At 34.0% G+C, this 21,197-nt stretch overlaps 1 protein-coding gene across 3 annotated transcripts in view; it reads right to left on the bottom strand.

Annotated features, from left to right (window-relative positions):
* LOC126740500 (uncharacterized) overlaps nucleotides 1-6,235 on the bottom strand; it is a 51,615-nt gene extending 45,380 nt beyond the window's left edge. The window contains exons 1-2 of one of the 3 annotated variants that reach the window (XM_050446544.1): nucleotides 5,970-6,235; nucleotides 5,114-5,252 (exon numbers count right to left, since the gene is read on the bottom strand). In XM_050446544.1, coding sequence (XP_050302501.1) covers nucleotides 5,114-5,118 — 5 coding nt within the window. In that variant the 5' untranslated portion in view covers nucleotides 5,119-5,252; nucleotides 5,970-6,235. Of the gene's footprint in view, nucleotides 1-5,113; nucleotides 5,366-5,930 lie in introns of all 3 variants that reach the window. The other 2 variants (XM_050446543.1, XM_050446542.1) reach the window with 2 other exon arrangements.
* Nucleotides 6,236-21,197: the final 14,962 nt, after the last annotated feature.

Here is a 21,197-nt window from a genome sequence, read left to right on the forward strand (position 1 = left end):
GTGAACGAAGGTACGTTTTATGATATTCTACTCTCAAATGCATGATTTTTCCGGTTTAGTTTTAGAAAAATATAATAAAATGCCGTATTGTGGGGCTAGTTGAAATAGTCCTGTGGGGGTAAGTTGACACTTGTTTCAACTTACCCCCAAACGATTTTGTTCGTTATGTTCGTTATATATATAAAACATAGAGAGAACGAATAATACACATGAGAGATATTATCGATATTTATAGCGCGCGTATAAATTTGTAGCTCTATTGGGTCGCAGACTAACACTGTCCGAAGCTCTGTTTTTGGCATGTTCCCCACAATAATTTATGTGTTTTCTTAAGGTATAAAATGCGAACTTACAAGCGAAAAACTGAAAGGGGGAAGACGCCTGTGGATGTTTTTGAACAGGCTGCCCATGAGGTTATAAACAACAGAAAATCTTTCAGAACAGCGGCTGCTGATTTTAACATTAATTAGTCAACCTTACGACGTTTTTGCAAAAGAAAACAGCAGGCGGATGAAGAAGGTAAATCATTACCTATAGAATAAGAATATTTAATTTAATGTTTTGTTGTGTTGTCCAGTGATTATTTTCTTTGGTCTTGTCTTCACGGCTGATTTTTTTTAGGTTTAGATATACCGCTTCATGTTGGATACAAACGACCCCGTCAGGTTTTGCCTGACGACATGGAAGAGTTGGCATCTTATTTAATCGAACAGTCGAAATTATACTTTGGCCTATCAACCCGCGAAATTCGCAGGTTGGCCTATGAATATGCCGTTCACAATAATATAGAAGTAAGAACATATTGGAAAGATAATCATATGGCGTCAACAGATTGACTGTCGGCTTTCCTTAAACGTCATCCCACATTATCTCTAAGGTGTCCTGAAGCAACAAGCCTTAGTCGTGCAACGAGCTTTAATAAACACAATGTCGCAAAGTTTTTTGACCTTTTGCAGGAAGTTTTGGACCGCTATACATTTAAGCCCCAAGATATACTATATAATGTGGATGAAATGGGCATGACGACCGTACAAAAGCCGGACAGGGTAATTGCGAAACGTGGGACGAAACAAGGAGGAATTATGACGCCAGCCGAAAGAGGGACTCTGGTCACATTTTGCTTTGCAGTTAACGCAAATGGAAACTCAATTCCTCCAATGTTTTTGTTCCCTAGAAAAAACTACAGGAAGTATTTTGTAATAATGGACCGCCTGGATGTATTGGAGCAGCCATTTCTTCCGGCTGAATAACAGAAACTGAGTTTGTTATTTTATTAAAACATTTTGGAAAACACACTAGAGCCACAAAGGAAAAACCTGTCTTGCTGCTATTGGATAATCATGAATCCCATTTATCCTTAAACGGTATTAATTTTTGTAAAGAAAATGCGATAATAGTGGTTAGTTTGCCCCCGCATTGTTCCCACAAATTACAGCCACTAGACCGCTCTGTCTACAGGTCTTTAAAAGAATATGTCAATGCTGCCAGTGATGCCTGGATGCGAGATAATCCAGGCAAAACAATAACGATATATAACATTCCTGCGATTGCAAAAGAAGCATTACCATTAGCGTCAACACCGAGCAACATCCAAGCTGGATTTAAAGTATCGGGAATATACCCTTTTAATCGGCATATCTTTAGTGAGGATGAGTTTCTGCCTTCTGCAGTTAGTGACCAACAAACCAGTTAGAACCCTCATGGGCAATTACCAGTGGTAATTGCCCATGAGGTAAAAGAAAATGGGGAAGCACAGACTCACTTGCCTCCACTTCTTGTTACCCTTGAAAAGACTCCTGAGAAGACTCCAAACAACGATGAGTTAGAAGTTGTACAACCGCAAGTTATAGAACAACCTGGTCCATCCACTAGTATTCAGAAGCATCGGTTTACGCCAGAAGATTTACGACCCACTCAACAGGCTGCAGAACGCACTGGTACAAGAAAAGGCAGAAAGCGCGGCAAATCCGCCATTTGGACCGACACACCAAATAAGCAAGAGCTTGAACTTATATATGAGCAAAAGATTCAAAATAAAAGAATAAAAAAAAAAGGTAAAGAGGAACATATCGAAATCAGAGACTACTACAGAATTCCACCCTTCTCGAAAATCGAAGGCACCCTGCAGCTCAGAGGAGGAGGAAGCTGAAACATTTTGCCTAATTTGTGGCGAGTCTTTTAATAACTCTCGCCCAAAAGAAAAATGGGTGCAGTGCACTCAGTGCCATTATTGGGCCCATGAGGAGTGTACTAACAAAACGCCATTTTTCGTATGTCAGAATTGCGACTCCGATGATGATATGTAGATTGCAGACTAACTGCAGAACGTATTTAGTCTTGTCCTTTTGTATGTTTTTAAGTATTATATTCCTATCAGTTCCTTTTTTAGTTTTTAATATCTATAGAAAATAATATAGGTTAATAAAACCTACTGTTGCAAATAACCCCAGTCTAGTTTCAACTGACCCCGACTTAGGGCAAGTTGTAACAGCGTGCCTAAGTTTAGTTTTTCGTTATTTTGTAGAAAAAAAAATGATTTTTATAAACGAGAGGCGTGTTCTAATAAAAGAGGGTTTTACAATTTTATGCATTTTGATTATTTTTTCTGCCTTTTCAGTTTTTTTAGACAAAAAATATATCTGAAAATTGTTTTAACTAACCCCGGCCTCCCCTATAGATAATAGAATATTTGTCATAATAATATATCAAAATTATCAAGATCGGTCGCAAAAGCAACCCAGTGTTTTTGTTGCCCCCACTGACTATCAAATAAGTAATTGGCAACATGAGGGAGTTGACACTGTTGGCAATGTTTAAGATAAATGACAGATGCGAGAACGAATGCCCTGCTGTCAGTTGTCTTGGCAATATTGGCGTGATGGCGTGATTTCTCCTTTTGTGATAAAAAGTGTACACCCCTGTGAATTTAGGATTTTTCAAAATTCGGCTTATTATAAACATTTCCTTACTATATTTAAATTTAGTTGTACTGTTCACTCAGTGATAGGAAGGATCTACTACAATCTAGCCCAATTCATGATAAGTAAGAGCATATTTATTTATTTTAGTAGTAATGAATTACTTGTTTGATAATTTGCTTATTTTAAAATATAATTTTAAGGTGCAGCACTACAAGTAGGGACGGAAGCACAAAGAAAATTGAAGACTATATTTCACAATAGTTGAGAAGAACAAATGTTTTTTTTTGTATTTTCTTAAACGTTAATTTTCTGTTTCGTTTTTTAGACATATAAATTTTTTTTTATATTCTTATATATTTTTTTATAATCAATATATCTGAAGTTTTTATAAATAAGTTATTTTTTCTCCCAAATACATTTTACCCCACAAAAAAGAAGTCATGCAAACATCCTAGATACGTCATGTTATGTCCAATACACAACGTAAAATATCCTAAAAGTACGTACATATGACATAGAATCCTGCGTAAAGTGGACGTCTTATATGTATACGTCCATAGTACGTAATAAGTCTTTTGGGGTACGTACTGTGTATTAAACATGCCTGCATTGAGATTTTGATTTTCAGTATAGTATTTATGCAAAAACTATTGCATTGGGTGTTCTTGTAATTTAAAAGATTAGAAGATAAGGTTATGCCTTAAATAATCTAGTTTAAATAATTGATTTTCTATTTATTAATTATTTTGCTTTGACAAAAATATTTTTTTTATCTGCGAAAGAGAATTTTTTTTAATAAACCACATGGGGTTTACTTACGGACTATGAATTACTGAAAATGTGTCCATTTTCCTATTAAATAATAATAAAGCCTAGTTTCGTAAACTAGTAAAAAAGTAACTCCTGCGTAAGATTTCGGAAAACTTTACTGGGAATTGATTGAGATTCTGCTGTAATTCGTATTTTAATATCAGCAATATCAGCAGGTGGGTTTTATAAATAATGGATTAAATATGTCCCCAAGGAAAAAAGTCTAAGAGTATTAAATCCGGCGGTTTTGAAGGCCATTGGATTGGTCTGCCAACCATTTATCCGAGAATATCTCATTCAACCAATGTGGGACAAGAAGAAAAGAATGAGCTGGAGCACCCTCCTGCTGGAATGCTAACAAATCCTCCTGTAAAACTGAATTACCCTCTGTACCAATTTAGTTTCTGGCTCATGGATGTTAAAAGGATTAATAATCTTAAGCATATTAATGTTTAGATCACCTGTCAACTTTGTTCAAGACACGTGTAGGTGGTTTCCTTTTGAGTTCCTCCTTTAACTACTCACTTCCTCATTTAGTTGATTAATAGCTTTTAAAATTGAAAGTATTTGTAATAAATTAGATTGACAGTCCTCACAAAGAAATTTCAGAGTACGCTGGCCTTTGAGTTCCACTACCTTAATTTCAGATAAAGTGTAGCCAGAGTAGACATTCTTATAGATTGCCCTCATACAGCTGTCGCAGTTTGTAAGAAGTTTTGAATTAGCTTTATCCACTTTACATTTCAGGCATTGCATTTTTAGGTTAGGAAGTAAAGAAAAAAAATTGTCTTGAACTTTTAGCAAAAAATGTTGAGAAACGATTCTACTCAAGGAAGTATTGGCTGAATCTGCTGCACTAAATAGATAAGATCTTAAGAGACACAATTTGTTATATGAATATATAATCTTTTACTGAGATAATGTTATAACGAACAAAAATTTAATTAGAGAATCCGATACGGAATGAATGATGATTGTCTACACGATAGGCTTAAAATGTATAAGGGTACTGGTAAGGGCCGAGGGTTGCTGAATTTGGAGAAACAGAAATAATTCCTGCGATGGAGTATTAAGAAAGAAAAATGTTTATGCTAGTAAATCTAGACTTCATTTCTTTTGTACTCACACAGACTAAAACAATAGCCATTTCTTTAGTGGGAATTATCGTTAAACTTTATAATTTAGTTTAGTCTTACTTAAAATTGTTTAAATTGTTCGCGCTTTATAAATTTGAAAAAGCTTCTTACGTTTTTCAAAAAAAAAGACATTGGGTAAGCCTAAATTCGCCTGCATAATTATTTTCGAATTACCAATCATAGGATTGTTTGAACTCTGAATACCAATAAAAAAACACCCTAATTTAACTACAAGTAAATACCTACCTCATTTTCCAACTTCAAATCAAGGGTCAAATATCAATAATTGGCCTCGTCCTCCGCAATTCACTTGCTCACTGGTGCACTATCAATAACAATTATTTCCTGTTACACATTTCACTAATAAAGTCGTGAACCGCTAATTCTATTTTAAAAATCACAAACCCCAATGGAATATTAATTATTTAATTATCTATTTTTGGATTTGTTTTTAATTTGTAATATTGTAGAACAAATTATTTAATTTTAATGATGCCCCTAAAAGTCACGTAACAGTTTTGATGAAAGACTGCCACTGATTTTTTCCAATTAAATATAATATTTTGATCGATAAAAATTTGTATAATTATTTTTTAATTTAACAATGGTCTTTGTTATTACACAAGACAATACATAAATAACCTTAAGTCTATAAGGGTTGATACATTAAAACAATGGAGTTGTTGCATTGTTAGGGCTATATGAGGACGTTAAAGGCTGTTACTTAAAGGTCTTCCAGACATTTTATTTTGTTCATTTTCCCTTTTTAGGTAAGTGGGGGTCTTTTGTGGTGTTTTTTATAAAGAGTAATGCATCTCCTAAAATAGGTTATTTTTTCATTAAATGTAAATATAAAATTCGTAAAGCAATAGCTACGAATATGGGTCACCTCAAGCCCAATTAAAGTGCTCAGGCACCATTACATTACAACAAAAAATGCAATTTTTACAATGTTAAGTTATTTTAAACATAAATAACAAATTTATTTATCAATGTGGCATATCTTTAACCTATTTTCAAGTGGCACCAGAATTACTTAATTAAAATTTAATCTTTTAATAACATTTTAATTAGCTAAATATAGCACAAATTTTCACTTCACACCAAACACCGAGATTAGGATTATTCACGGCACTTTAAAGCACTATAAAATATACGTTTTTTTCTTAAAAACATAAACTATAATGTGACTCCCACAATAACGAGTGCTATCAGACCCGGCATATTGTTCCCAAACTATGACACAATAAACGCACACATTTAATTTGTTGAAAATATTTGCATTGTAGTGTATCATAAAGATAAGTAAGAATGTATATTTTATAGAAATTTATTTGTAATTTTACATTAAACGGAGAAACCGAACGAAATAATGGCAATTTCTGTACTGAATTGAATTATGTTGTTTATATATTGCTATTTAATCTATCGCGTTTTTTATGTGTCTATAGAACAATTATTTTAGGTTTGGTTTAAAGGTCACATTTCGAGCGCCATAGGATGGTCAGTTACACATTTTGCATCTCATTTATTTATTAGGTTTTTAAATATCGAAATTACTTAATTATTTCAGTTAAGTTGCTAAGAGTACCACAGGTTAATTAGTAGAGTAAGTTTAAGGGCCCTTACAGAATTCGGCAGACAGTCTTTTGCTCAATGCTCCTGGAAGGCTGAATCCGAGGCCTATTTGTAACAATTTTAACAACCAAGCTACTTACTTTTTCTTTTCAATTTTTTTTTGTTAACGCAATCTATTCCTAAGATCTGGAAGCACTCAAAAGTAAGTCTTATGTACAAAAAATCTGAAAGCAATGATGTCACCAATTATAGACCGATAATAATTATTAACAACTTCGCTAAATGCTTGGAAATTCTTGTTCATAATAGAATCATTCATCAAGTAAAAAATAAAATTTCCCCGCATCAACATGGCTTTCTCAAAGGAAGTTTAACAACAACGAATCTCGTAATTACATCTCAACTGATCGCGGAAACTTTAGATTCCTCTTCTCAACTAGACGTAATGTATACTGACCTATCTAATGCCTTTGATAAATTTGATCATGACATTTTGTTGGCTAAACTCGAGTCTTTCCTAATAATCTTCTTACGCTTTTGGAATCATGACTTTTAGGATGATTTCAGTTGGAATGTGTAAATGACGTTTTGTTAAGCGACTCTTTTAACGTTCGGCGTTCCTCTGGGGTCGGTTCTTGGTCCTCTATTATTCGACATCTTTATTGATGATGTGTGTGGAAAACTTAATTCAATGGTATTATTATCAATCAATCAATCAATGCTTTATTGTCAAGAAATTGTTACAATTTGTAGACAAAGCTGTAAAACAAAACAAAAAAGACACAAAAATACAAACAAAACACAATTAAAAAAAAGAAAAACAAAACAAAATTTAAAAAATAAATAAATAAATAAATAGAATAGATTATCTACAATATATACAGATTAATACAATTTAAAAATTGTAAGTAGTCAAAAATATTATTATAAAATATACAATTTAATGTATACAATGTCAAAAAAAAAGATCATTAAAAAATCTCTCTACGTTAAAAAAAAAATGTAAAAAATGTTTAATAAAGTAAAAAATTATAAAAAATCCTAAAATAGCTATTATATGCTAATGACCTCAAGCTTCTCCTCTGTATTGACTTTTCTGACGACTGTCTTACCCTTCAAGAAGATCTAGATACTCTAATTACGTGGTGCAATACAAACAATCTGAAAACGAACATCGACAAATGTCAAGTACTTTCTTTTACATTAAAAATTAATCCAATTCTCTTTAACTACTCAATCAATTACACAGCGCTAACTAGATCCGACTCTTTCCGTGACTTGGTATTCTTTGATTCCAACCTTACTAAGCATTTAAGAAGCACTATGAAACAATAATTGTTGAAACAATTAAAACCCTTGGTCTCATTACGAGACTTAGTTGCGAGTTTCAAAAAATAGAGACACTTAATAAAACATTATTCTTTTCATTTGTAGATCAAAATTAGAGTATGCCTCGGTTGTCTGGTCTTCGGAATATAATACACACATTCAACAAATTGAAAGAGTCCGAAGAAGATTTGTAAAGCTCTTGTATTTCAAAACTCATGATGTTTACTTACCCCAGGGATTTACAGAAGATGATTTGCTGAATGTTTTTGGTCTGCAATCACTCTCAACCGGGCAAAGCTATTTTTCGCAAGTCTTCTTGTTTAAGCTACTAAACGGCTATGTTGACTGCCCTACTCTTCTGAATAATATACATTTCCTAGTTCCCCGCTTATCCTCTCATCATAATTACACCTTTGCTTTACCAAGAGCAAGAACAAATAAATGATGTGCCTCGCCAAATTATGTAATATGCCGAACATATAATACTAATAAAGATGCATTTGACATCTTTTACACCTCAATTCCGAAAATTAAAAAACATTTTATTACAATTTTGCCTATTCCTACAAATAATTAGCAGTTGTATTCCCATTCTCTCCTTCTCTTTCCTCTTCCTTGTGACAGTTTATTTTTCTTTTTTTTGGATTGTGACGTGATATGTCATGTATTATTTTAGGCTAATTCTTTTGTTTTATTTTTAGTAACTTTCATCATTGTATGTAGGTAATTTTAAGTCTTTTCAATTTGGTTTGTTTGTTTAATTTGGTATTCACTTCAGGAACCGGATATATCCTCAAGGTTCTGAAGTAGTCAAGGTGGGAAAATCATGCGTCAAACAATATTCGCGGTTTCTAGTATTTCCACCTTTTGCATCGACCTCAAAATACTGTGATTTACATTTAAATCACGGTTATTTTTAACTGATTTTATAGGTTTTAAAACGCCACTGATCCTCTATACGGTAATACAGATCCTGATATTTAGTGAGCTTTTCTATGTATGCCCTGTTAATATTATCATACAAAGGTACTGAGAGATCAATGACGTGGCAGGTTCTTCATTTTTATCATATCAGGTCTGTAGCATTGTTGTTCGGTCTATAATGATTTTGGTATCCCCGTAAATTTTCATGTGGGTGTTTCCAAGAATGGGTTGGGGTTCATGCTTGTATGAAGTTATATCATTGGTTAAGAGGCCTACGTTTTGAGCAGCTGTAAGTGCTTTACCCATGTTGTTATATCCTAACAAGTATGACGTTGAAGCACGCCGAGAGTAGCTGTTAGATAGATTCTTCCTCTTTCTTACATAACCGACACGTTGTAGCTTCTACTTACTCAGTATCAGGGAAAAGGTTATTATACTATTGCTAGCCGCTTTATCGTCATGCTCACCGTGTAGACTGTTATAAAAACGGCCGTGTAACGGTTTATATTGCCATTTTCAGATTTATATACATCCATATTTTTCTTATTTAGGTTCATCGAGGGACAAGTTCAACGTAAATATTCCTACATCATTTTCGATGCCGCTTTGAAAGAACGGTAAGTTTTTTGACTTAAAATATTTGCTTATATTTTGCAAGTCTTTTTCCTGCAGATCCTCTAAACTAAGTACGCCACGCCCACCATCACATCTAGGCACATTTATCTAGGCCTATATACATTTTCATTGCCTTGCTGAATGTTTTGACAAGTTTAAACAGGCCCTGAAGTTGCTGATGATTTCTCGCATACAATTTTAGGTCGTCAACGTAAAACAGATGCGTCAGCTTAGCATTTCCATTAATCAAGTAACTAGTTTCACTCTGATCATCTCACTAAGTGGGTTTAATAGCAAACAGAACTAAGGAGGGCTTAAAATGCATTTTTTTAATTGGAATTTTTTTGGTGGCGAATTTTTGCATCTTTGTTGTGGTTCTCCAGTCAAGCATGATGTGTTCGAGCAGGTTGATGATTTTTATATCGATTTTGTAACATTTCTTTACATTTTTTTGCTTGCTGCTTACAGCCATTCTGCTACCATGCAAAAATGTTGTTTGTCTTTAAGTGGTCGTTGATATTTGAGTGGATAATTGATGTAAAATTTTATAAATTGAAGGTAGTAGTAGTAGTAGTAAAAGTAAAGGAGCTAGAGCTCGGTAAGTAGGTGTAAAAGTCCCTTTTCGCCAACCCCAGAATCACCCACGCGTTCGCCCTCTACTCTCAATGCACGGTCTACACTGAGTAAGCCCGTTTTTTTAATAACGGGTTGTGCGCTGCCCCAGTCGAGATCGTTAGAAAGCCGACTCCACCTATCGCAATACCAAGAATGTGTAGATACTTGTTTAGGCAGTTAGCCCAGTTAGGATTCCTAGTAAGTCGTTGATCCCTTATCGGCTCTTTGTTAGGAGTCGCCTTACTTTGGTGCCGTCATAATCTGGTATCATCTTCTTGGCCTGTTTACATTCTTCCCAATTACTTACAAATACCTCCTTCTCCAATTCTTCCTTGTTTTTTCCCAGGCCCAATTATTAATTTCCTGGGAATTTTTTACTGAGGTGGAGACACTCAGCGCGACACTAGCGGAACCTTGTCTCATTTGTTCGACTCGACACCCTGGTGTCCTGGGACCCACCTTAGTCTCACTTCCTTGACTGCTGCCAGTCTTTCCAATGCGTCTCTGCACTTCTGGATTAGCGCTGAGCTAGCCCTGGGTTTTTGGATGGCCTTAGAGGCAGCTTGACTATTGATGTATATACAAAGTTCCTCGTTACCTTCCAATGCTTCCCGGTTGTTTGCTACTTCAAGTATAGCAAACACCTCAGCTTGGAAAACTGTGATGTATTTCCCTAGCGGAAAGGATTCTCCTATATTCGTTGCCATCCTGTAAACTCCGGCCCCGGCTTTCTAACCATGACCCATTTGTGTACGAGGCCGGAAAATCTCTTAGCTCCTTAATTTGGTTCGTTGACCATTCTTCCGACAAGGATCGTGATTTCCACTCGAAAGCCTTTCTTTAACCTTAGTTTACCACTTGCTATGTATTGAACGTAAGTTTGTAATGGACCTATAAGTATTGGCTTCTGATAAATTTCCCGTTTTTGGTAGCATGTATGTAATTTCCAGCATAAATACCTTTGGTATCTTAACTGAAGTATCTAACCAAGAGTACACCTTGAAAATGCTACTCGAAGATCCAGTAAATACCGTGAATGATTTCCACCAAAAATTGTAAACTTCAGGGGTACCCAGTTTTCAAGGGTATTTGTTTTTATAAGGGTATTAGTGGCCGATGTTAGAAATATCCATTGTGTTAATGCTTGTAGGTTCCATTTGAAGTTTTTCCTTCTGCTCATTCTTTATATTTGATAGCCAGTATGAATTGCCATCATTTGTCATCATCTCTTTGACCAAATACTAGACCAGTAATTTCGTCAAAGATAAGTCATTTCGTCAACTTTATTAATATCTGTGACTTCGCTTGCGATATTTCTGTTAAAGTTTTTTTTGGTTGTAAGACAAGAGAGAGTTTTACTGGCATCTTTTAGATCTGATTCTGTATCGGCTTATTCTATTGCTTAAGATTTTTTGTTTGAATTTGTTTCGGTGTGTTTGTTTGTTGAATGTTTGTTTCATGAAGTCGTGGGCGAAACGAACGTTCATGGCGCTTCATCTTTACCTTTAAAACCATACGCTTTAGTTTTCTTTCAAAGTTTTTGCTAAGGTTTGGGACCTGATATAGTAATGAAAAATCGGTATTTACCCTCTAATGTTGTTGACTTTTTTAGTCTTTTCTCACTTGTAATTAAGTTTGGCCAGCTTTTGTTAAGTAAACAGCTTATGGCTAATTATTATTATTATATATTTTTTTATTTCGCTTTACAGGGGATGGGTTCAAAGAATAATCGGGCCAAAGTCAAGGTTAATCTTCGTGCAACACATAGCGACGGACAAGATGACAGGTTTCTAATATTACTGGCTTTTGCATAAGTCCCAGATTATAAATGACAGAACTTTGATTGTTTTTAGCCTTTTATCCTGTCTCAACTCTCCCGAAGAAGCACTATAGGAAACCTAAATTTACTGTTTACACGTCTGATTTATATAGATTTTTTAAAATGTGAAATTTTTGTATTAATATGGTCAATTTTCTGAAACTACTATGATTATATAATTTCACATCAGTAGAGCATCCGTTCTTTAAAAGTTACAAATAATCCAATAAATAAAATTCGAGGAAATAAGACGAGAAGAGTAGGAGCATCCTGTATACCCATTAACCCTACTTGCTACCCGAACCTGTGATTTAAGATAACTTATCTGCACGCTCGTCAACATTGTCAAATCTTCTTGTAAAAAATTTAACACTATTAGTTTTATCAAAGTTCTATTAGATAAATTGGAATTTTAAATGTTGCTTTATATTGCAGTATTTTTTTGGGTATATAAAACAATTATTATTATAACAATAATTAACTTTAATTGTCACTGAATTAGGGAAACAGCACAACTTGTATAAAAGAATAGACAATTCTAATCAACTTAGGAGCCGATTTATAAGCCTCAATCTCGTTATCAGTCAGTCGGTCGAAGCACTTTGTAATCAGAATCTTGGAAATAAGCAAGAATCTGCGGTCATCGAATCCCTACTTGCAAGTCAATATGAAAATAACTAAATAATTTATTGCAGAAATCATACTATTTGGTAAAGAAAATATGAATACGAAATTTACTGATAAAAGAGAAACTCTAGAAAGTTGCTCGCATATATAACTCGTTACATAACATATATCCATTAATGAAAACCTGAAAAGAGTTGGTGCGTTTAATAAAGATCTAACCTATAAGTTAAAGAAGAAGAAATCCTACCTTCCTGGCATGCACAAACTTGTAAAGACAACGGATTAGTATCGATAGCTTTGATTGATTGAGACACCTTTTTAAAACTTGACGTTCTGTTTTCTCAAAACTATATTATTTTATTCTGGAAATCCATATCTGTTTTATATATATTTATTTCTTATTTTGATAGTTCTTTGGCAAACTCGAGTATATCAATGTTTCACCAGAAACCTAACACAAGAAACATCATTATAAATTAGGGAAATGCAAAATCTGACACATTAGAATTAGCAGTTCACCTTATAGATAAAAACCTTGACCTAATGGAAGCCAATTTTGTATCATAAAGGAAATTACAATTTTTTTGATCAATGATGGATTAAGAATGTATGAATCGATTCTCAAAACTGTTAGGATTTCGACTATTGCACGCTCTGTAATTGCACTCATCACTTTAATATACGTCCATCAAATTTGATCTGTAGACAAAACAGCCATATTTATCTATATCATGATGTCCCAATCTTGGATGACAGACAAACAGAATAATTGTATGATGTTCTGAGTTTTGCTTAAGTTTAGGTACAATGAAAAATCGTACTGAGACTGAATTATTAAACTGGCTGTATGAAGCTTACACAAGCCATCTCAAATTACAATAATAATGATACAATGATACATAAATTACAATAATAATGATACAACAATATATGAAAAAAATGCTTGCAGTTTTCAGAGTAATACCAAGAAATTTAAAAAGTGAAATTTATTAAGTGACTTGCTCTAAGCGTGCACCCTTATAAAGGCTCGCAGAAACTAGCAATGGATGATCTAGTTATTCAGTTGATGGATATAGAAAATTAAAAATGACCAACGAATACAATCATGGATAGAAGCCTTATTTGAATTAGCTCCAGAACATTAGACAAAATGTAATATTAAAGTTTATTTGTATTACCAGTCTGTAAACAAACTGAAAATGTACATTAACTTTTACTTGCTATTATTATTGCTATATTAACTTCTTATTATATTATTGCTATTAGTTTATTATTTCCGTAAAAAGAAAATTTGCAAAATAAGGTACTGTTATTTTATTGGCTACCAATAGATGCCGCTTATAAATGTGTTAGCAAACTTTTGCATATAACGTAACGTGGTTTAGGACTAATTTGTCAAATATGGCTTATTAGCGAACATCGCTTGCCATTAACTTAACAAACGATACCTATATTATTATTTTGGTGCCTAATCTAATGTCGATTATCAATGAATCGTGCTAGCCAATAGTTTGTCAAACCGAAAATCGTTTATAATAAATTTGACGAGTACTTCCTATTAACAAACGTCACTAACAAATTAGCAGCAGTTACCTTAAGAAAACATCGCTTACAATTTACGTAAACGTTGTAAACGTTGACTATAAAAGCGATATTTTACCAACGTTTGCTTGTAACTGAAACGTAGTATATGATAAGTTTGGCGAATATTATAACCGATTCCAAGCGATCTATCGGTTTTCACCGCGGTTAAGCCCTTTGTTGACCTTGAACAGTCCCTTTATAACATAACCAATCGTGTCCGCTTGGACTTGTTTGGTTGAAGTAACTTCGTAATTTGTCAGCTGTCGCTATCATCGTTTTGTTTGTTTGTAAATAATACCCCAGATGCCAGTAATGTTATATGTATTGAATTGTATTGAATTGTCGAACAGTGGGCTGCCAAGGCAGTTGTGCATATAGGTCTCCTAATGGACCCGTTATGCCCCACCGGGGTTTACCAGAGCCCAACGGCCTTAGAGAAACCGATAAGGCTGTCTGGTCTGAAGGACTTAAAGTCACTCGGTACACTGAAAGTGTTACCCAAGTATTTGAACCTGGCGCGCGTGAGTGCTGGGCACTCCCCGACTACATAGTCAACGGTTTCGTCGTCCTCACAGCACCATCGGCATTCCGGGTTGGTTGCAATACCGATAGTATGGAGATGGCTTCTTAAGTGCCAGTGACCGGTTAAAAGACCTGTCACTAGCCGAATTTCGCGTCTTTTTAGGCGTAGTAGATTTTTGCTGAGACAGACAGAGGGCCCACCTATGTGCGCTGTGGCCTGTCTCATACCAGGGGACACAGCCCATCTTCGATGGGTCCACTTGTCCAGCAGACCCTTCATTGACGCGACCGCAACGCATTTGGCGATACCAACTATGGGTTCCGGCCGTATCGGCACATTCGCGTATCCCAGTCTGGCAAGAGAGTCCGCTTCCTCATTACCTGCATGGCCTGCGTGGCCAGGTATCCAGACGAGCTGGACCCTGCATCCAACCTGTTCCAATTTCTTCAGGACTTTTATGCACTCTAGTACAAGCTTGGAGCTTACCTTTGCGGCCGTGATAGCCTTAATGGCAGCTCTGCTGTCCGAGCATATTGATACGACTGTATTGCGGTGTCCGCAGCTTAGGATTTTCTGTCCGCATTTTAATACAGCGAATACTTCGGCCTGGAAGACAGTGGCGTGCTCCCCCAGCGAGTATGCCCTACTGGTATGTGGGATCCCACCACAAAGCCCTGATCCAGCTCTGTTATTCATTCTGGAGCCATCTGTGTACCAGATGGTCCCCCTATTTAGCAATGCAGGTTTGTTGGAATGCTGCCACTTCTCTCTGCCTGCAATGTGCGTCACGAATCCCTTGCAGTCCACAGTCACTGGAGCCATGCAGTCACTGCCCATCAGAAGGAAAGGACATTTCTGTATGGCCCGTGACCAAAAATGTTATATGTGATTAGTTCTTAAACATAAATATCAAAAAAGAAAACTTATTAGCTATCATAAATTTTGTGTCATCTTTAAAAAGGAAATAATTTGTTTGTTTCTGTTTTTTCCCGCACTTATTTCAATATCTTTGACATTTGACTTTAGAAAACAGCTCCGGACGTGGGTAATTACTGTTCCAAATTGATGACGTATAAAGGGCTAATTGGTGACGTCACGTATCTCAACACGGTTATAACTATAATCGCTTGGACGTGTTTGATTAATACCATTTAGGAACGGTAATCACCGATAGACCGCTTGGAATCGGTTTATATATTTGCTAATCATTTATCAAACGTTGGTAACGGAACGTCGGTTGTAATTGATATTAGCAAACGTTTGTGCCATGTTTGCCAATAATTTGGCAAACAGATTGATAACAGTTTTTTATTAGCGAATATTGCTTAACAACTTGGTATTCAGCAATACATTGACTTTAGTATTTAGCAATTTAGAGCAGAAAATGTTTAACAATTTGTGACGATCGTCAAATAATTTACAGATATTTACCATAAACTTCTTGCAATATATTTGATTTTTAACAAAACGATATATTTGATTATTAACAAACATATATCGACCTCAATAGAATTGTGCGGCAAAAATTGTATTCGGGCCGGTTAACTGAACGTGAATGTGCCCCTTTAGTGACTATCGCAGGTCAGAAATAATGGGATTATTGTTTTATTAGAGGGAGAAAAAAGTATAATTTCTGAAGTAACTTTCTACGTAGAACCCAGGATCATCACATAAGGAATATTTATTTGAAAAATATTTATTCACTAACCATACTATTCTGAAAACGAACAAGAATGAGGTTTTCTATCACACTTTAGTCTTCGCCCAATAATTTAAACTATAGCAGTCTCCATTGAACCAGTTTTTTTCTATAAGTAATAAGAATACAATTAAAAAAAAACTTCTTAATCCCTTAATACACGTGAAACAATTCAATGTAAAACTGTAGCGTCATCGCGTGGCTTAACTTCTTTTATTTATTCAAACCTTTTCGTTTATCTATTAAAATGTTTGGAAACCTCGCCTTTAAACGATTTAACCTTCGATTTGATTACACGGCAAAATGCTTTTTACAGGATTTTATAAAAAACGTTATAGCGAAAACACAAGTCTATCTACTATAAACACGCAAATTAGCTTACCGGATTTCCGTTCACTGGATTACATTTTAGTTAATTTGGGTATCGGTAAAAAATGTAATGAGCGAGGTATTTGTATTGTTTTAATACAGAGTGTCAGTAGCACAATTAAATATTTATTTTTACAAGTAATTGGAAAAAATTAAAAAAGTTTAATATTGACGTTAATTATTATTCTATTTTTTGTACTATTTTATTCGTATTTTGTACTTAAAGTTGATTAGTTGGGGCTATTTAGGGCTCTACTTACGTTTAGCTTAATATGTTCTTTATATGGTCTAGTTTTTAAATAACTTATCTTGTTTGAGGGCCCTATTTTGGCCCCAATTTAGGTTAAGTATATTATTGTAAATCCCTGTATTTTAAATTTTCTAGAATTTATATACTTACTTCTTTTAATCGTAGTATTCTCTTGAAATTATTGGTCTCTTTCGGCAAAAACAATGAAGAAAATTTTGAATATCACTAAATTGCTCCATAAGTCTTTAAAAGGGATGCGTTTGGTGACATTTTAATCAGTCTTAATTATTTAGTTAGTTTTTACCTTTAGCTTACCTTAAAACAATTAGAATGAAAACATGAGAAAAATGTAAAATAGATTAACAATATAAAAATAAAAAAATAGAGAAATAGTGGAAATTCATGAGTACGATGATACATGAGTGCCGGAATATAAACAATACAACTTGAAAAAATTTAAAATGGGTTAAAGGTCAAAACAAAAAGGTATTAGAGAAAATGAAAATTACATCTACATTTATATTGAAAAGAATGGTTTAAGTTAAAATAAAACGCAAATGATCAGAAAACGTAGAATCGAACGAAAGAATAGAAGAAAATAATAATAAAAACAACAGAAAAAAATAGAAAAAGCTTGAATTAAAGAATTTAGTTAAATATTTCTTTTGATTCTGAAAGTACTAAAATACAGGATGAGTCAGGAGGAACGCACCCAACTCCAAGTGAGTATTGTACACGTGAAAATAATTTTAGATATTATATATGTATGCTGATGATACCCAATTACTGAGGAAGCCAATTTAAAAATAAATAGTGATCTTTAGTATGTATATGAAAAATGGACAAATATACAGCTTAAACTTAATCCAGACAAAGCCGTAGCAATTGTGTTTGCCAGTGACATTCACCTAACGAATATAGTTAATGACCTTAAAAATAGGAAATGAAAAGATAACAATTAAAGATAGTGCAAAAAACTTGGGTCTAATTGTAAATCATAAATTACGATTTGAAGAACACATCACTTTAAATAGCCTATTCAACCCTAAAAATGCTTTATCCACACAGACATTATTTAAATCAAACAACAAAAAAAACATTATGCGAATCCTTAGTCTTATCTCACTTCAACTTTTGTGACTCAATTTATGGCCTATGCCTGGATAATGAAACAAAACGTCGAATTCATGTTGTTCAAAACTCCTGTCTAAGATTTATTTTTGGTATACGAAGACGCAACAGCATTACTTATAAGCTTAAAGATGTAAAAAGGTTAGATATGGCAACACGTAGAGAGCTACATTCAGTTTTTTTTTATTATACAATTTTAAAAAATCGCAGCCCTCACTACCTCTTTAATAAAATTAAACTAAGAACTTCAGCACATCATGTAAACCTAAGACAAAGATATCTTGTTGACATTCCAAGACATCATAAGGAAATTATTAAATCATCTTTTTCCTATAATCCTGCCAAGCTGATAAATAAATAAGTATAAAATTAGTGATTTAACATTGTCAGTCCGCTCATTTAGAAATTTAATTTGTAAAAAAATGTTTGTTTAATATGTAACCTATTTAATTATACAGTATGTGACGTAGCGCTGCATTTATAGTGTCATCTCTTCTTTTCGCCTTCTTTTCTTACGATTTCTCTTACTGTTCTATCTTTCTTTCTTCCTCTTTATTATGTAAATATATTCTTATATATATATATATATATATATATATATATATAAAATAAATAAATAAATAAACACTTTACTTCGTGGCCTCAACAGCCCCTACGTAATTGTTAGGATGCTGAAAATTAGGCCATTTAATACCGCACAATTATATTATTATTATTTCTTTTACGGCAATGTAACTGTATTGGGAATTAATAAACGTTATTATTATTATTATTATTATTATTATTATTATTATTATTATTATTATTATTATTATTATATGTTCTTACGTGATTCTCACTTGTTTTCAAAATATAACCTAATTACAAACAAAAAAAATTTCCTACATTAACATGGTTTTAATTATAGCACTACTTTATAATATAGCACTAATTGTAATTATAGCACTAATTGTTCAAAATTACCACCATTAACCTCTAAACCATTCTACTTTGTCTGCGAAGGGCTCTTGTTGCTTTTCTAAGTGATTCATGTCTTTCATTAACAAATACTGTAATTCTAATAAATCGAATTAGGGCCTCCCGAGTGTCGACTTTCACGTTGTATACCTCATTTTTAAACTAGCTCCACAAACAATAGTCCTGCCTATAAATTTTGATGTAAATCAGAAAAAGAAAGGCAGAAATTGGAAACTGATATCATTAGCTTCTTCAATATAATTGATTTTTATAGTGGGTGTTCCAATTCTATTAACAATTGCAATACTAAAAACTTTTTGGATGTGGATCAGGAGGAGGTGGTATTAGTATAATATTATTAAGCATACAGTCAGTTAAAAATAAAATCGATGAACTATTTATTGAGTATGTGCACATTGGTTCAATCCAAATGAGCCTATTTATTTCACTGATTACCCGATCGTCTCAAAATTTTGTCGAAATAAGTTTTGGCATGGAGGAACTGTTGTATTATTATATGATGACTTTCTTACTAAATACAGTTTTTTGTCTGTTAACAAGTCTGATTTCCTTCTTAAAGAGAAACTTTTTGAATTTTCAAGAGTTTGTTGCAAACAATATGACTTATTTGTTTTGGGAATTTACAGATCTCGTTCTGAAAATGTAGTTCTTTGTTTAGAGACACCATTTTGTCAAATATTTCTATCAATAGTAATGTAATATAGTCATGGGTGATCTTAATTCTGTTGCAGTCTTTTGATTTGAGCATGCATGTCAATCAACTTACCCACTTAACTGACCACTCATCAACCTTAATTCATTATGTATGTACAAGCTTAGCTAGTGAAAGCGTAACTTGCCAGTGTACAGGTGCAGGTTTATCTGACCATGAAGCTATTTTAGCATATTTGTCCGTAGTCACTAAATCATCAGTATTCACCAGTCAGCAATCACAAAAACCTTCAAAAATAAACCTGGTAGACTTACACAAGAAAAAATTTGGTAGGTTGGACATCATTGTGATAGGGTTAATTGGCAAAACATCATAGACTGAAAATATAAGCAACATTTCACAAAAAAATATTAAATATTTTTAATAATTCATTTCCAATAGTCAATATAAAAGGTAAAAAAAGAATACAAAGTGGTAAAAAATATCAGGGAAAATATGAGGTGCTTGCATTATATTAGGAAATTTTTATTGAACAATAAAGATTTCTAAGTTATTTTAATAATTATAAAAAAATCTATAGAAACACCATTTTACTATCTAAAAGTTTATACAGGGTGTTTCAGAACTATGGGATCAAACTTCTAGGGGTTGTTCAGTGCAACAGTAGAATCCATTTAAGTATAGGAATCCATGTTCGGAAATGTATCACTACGCCACTACGGCCCTAAGACGTGTATAATCCAACGGTGCCCAAACCGCTGAGCCAAATACTCGCGTACTTGTACAGCAAAATGAGCCGGCGCTCCATCATGCTGAAACCACATTTGCTGTCTAACGTTTAGTGGAACATTTTTAAGGAGTTCTGAGAGAACTTCCTCCAAGAAACGCAGATAAATAGGTCATGTTAACCGTTCCGGTAGAAGGTATGGCCCAATTAAATAATCATCAACAATGCCTGCCCATACGTTGACAGACCAACAATTCTGATGTTTTCTTGGAAAAATTGCATAAGGATTTTCTTCGTCCCGAACATGGCTATTCCTACTATTAAAAATACCGTCTCTTGTGAAAGAGGCTTCACAAAACATATCGTAAAAAATTTGGTTGTGCAATGATGTGATCCACAAGCCATCGACAAAATTGAACTCTAGGATGATAATCGGCTGCAGTCATACCTTTAACTTTCTGGAAGTGGTAAGGATGGAGTTGTTGCTCGTGTAGTACCCGCCAGACAGAAGCGTTACTCGCATTCATATTCTTAGCGACGTCACGTGTGCTATTTGATGATTCATCGGCAACTCCCAGAAGCACCTCTTCTTCAAATTCGACCGTTCTTACGGTTCCAGCAACATCAGTATCATGCATCTTGGTCTTAAACATGCCTGTCTCAGAGAGCCGCCGATGAACCGCAATAAACTTTTTGTATCCAGGGTGCTGTCGTTCGGGATAACGTTCATGATAGAACCGCGATGCTGCTCGTGCATTGCAGTTTGTTGCTCCGTATGCCAAATGCATATCCGCCAATTCTTGATTGGTAAAGTTTTTCATTAGCAATAAATGTTTAAAAATTGTAAGCTATAAAATTTTTAAACATGACATTGAGAATTGATATTGATAAGCGTTGATTTTAAACAAAT

Source organism: Anthonomus grandis, chromosome 9, assembly GCF_022605725.1.
Source record: "Anthonomus grandis grandis chromosome 9, icAntGran1.3, whole genome shotgun sequence".
Lineage (NCBI taxonomy): Eukaryota > Metazoa > Arthropoda > Insecta > Coleoptera > Curculionidae > Anthonomus > Anthonomus grandis.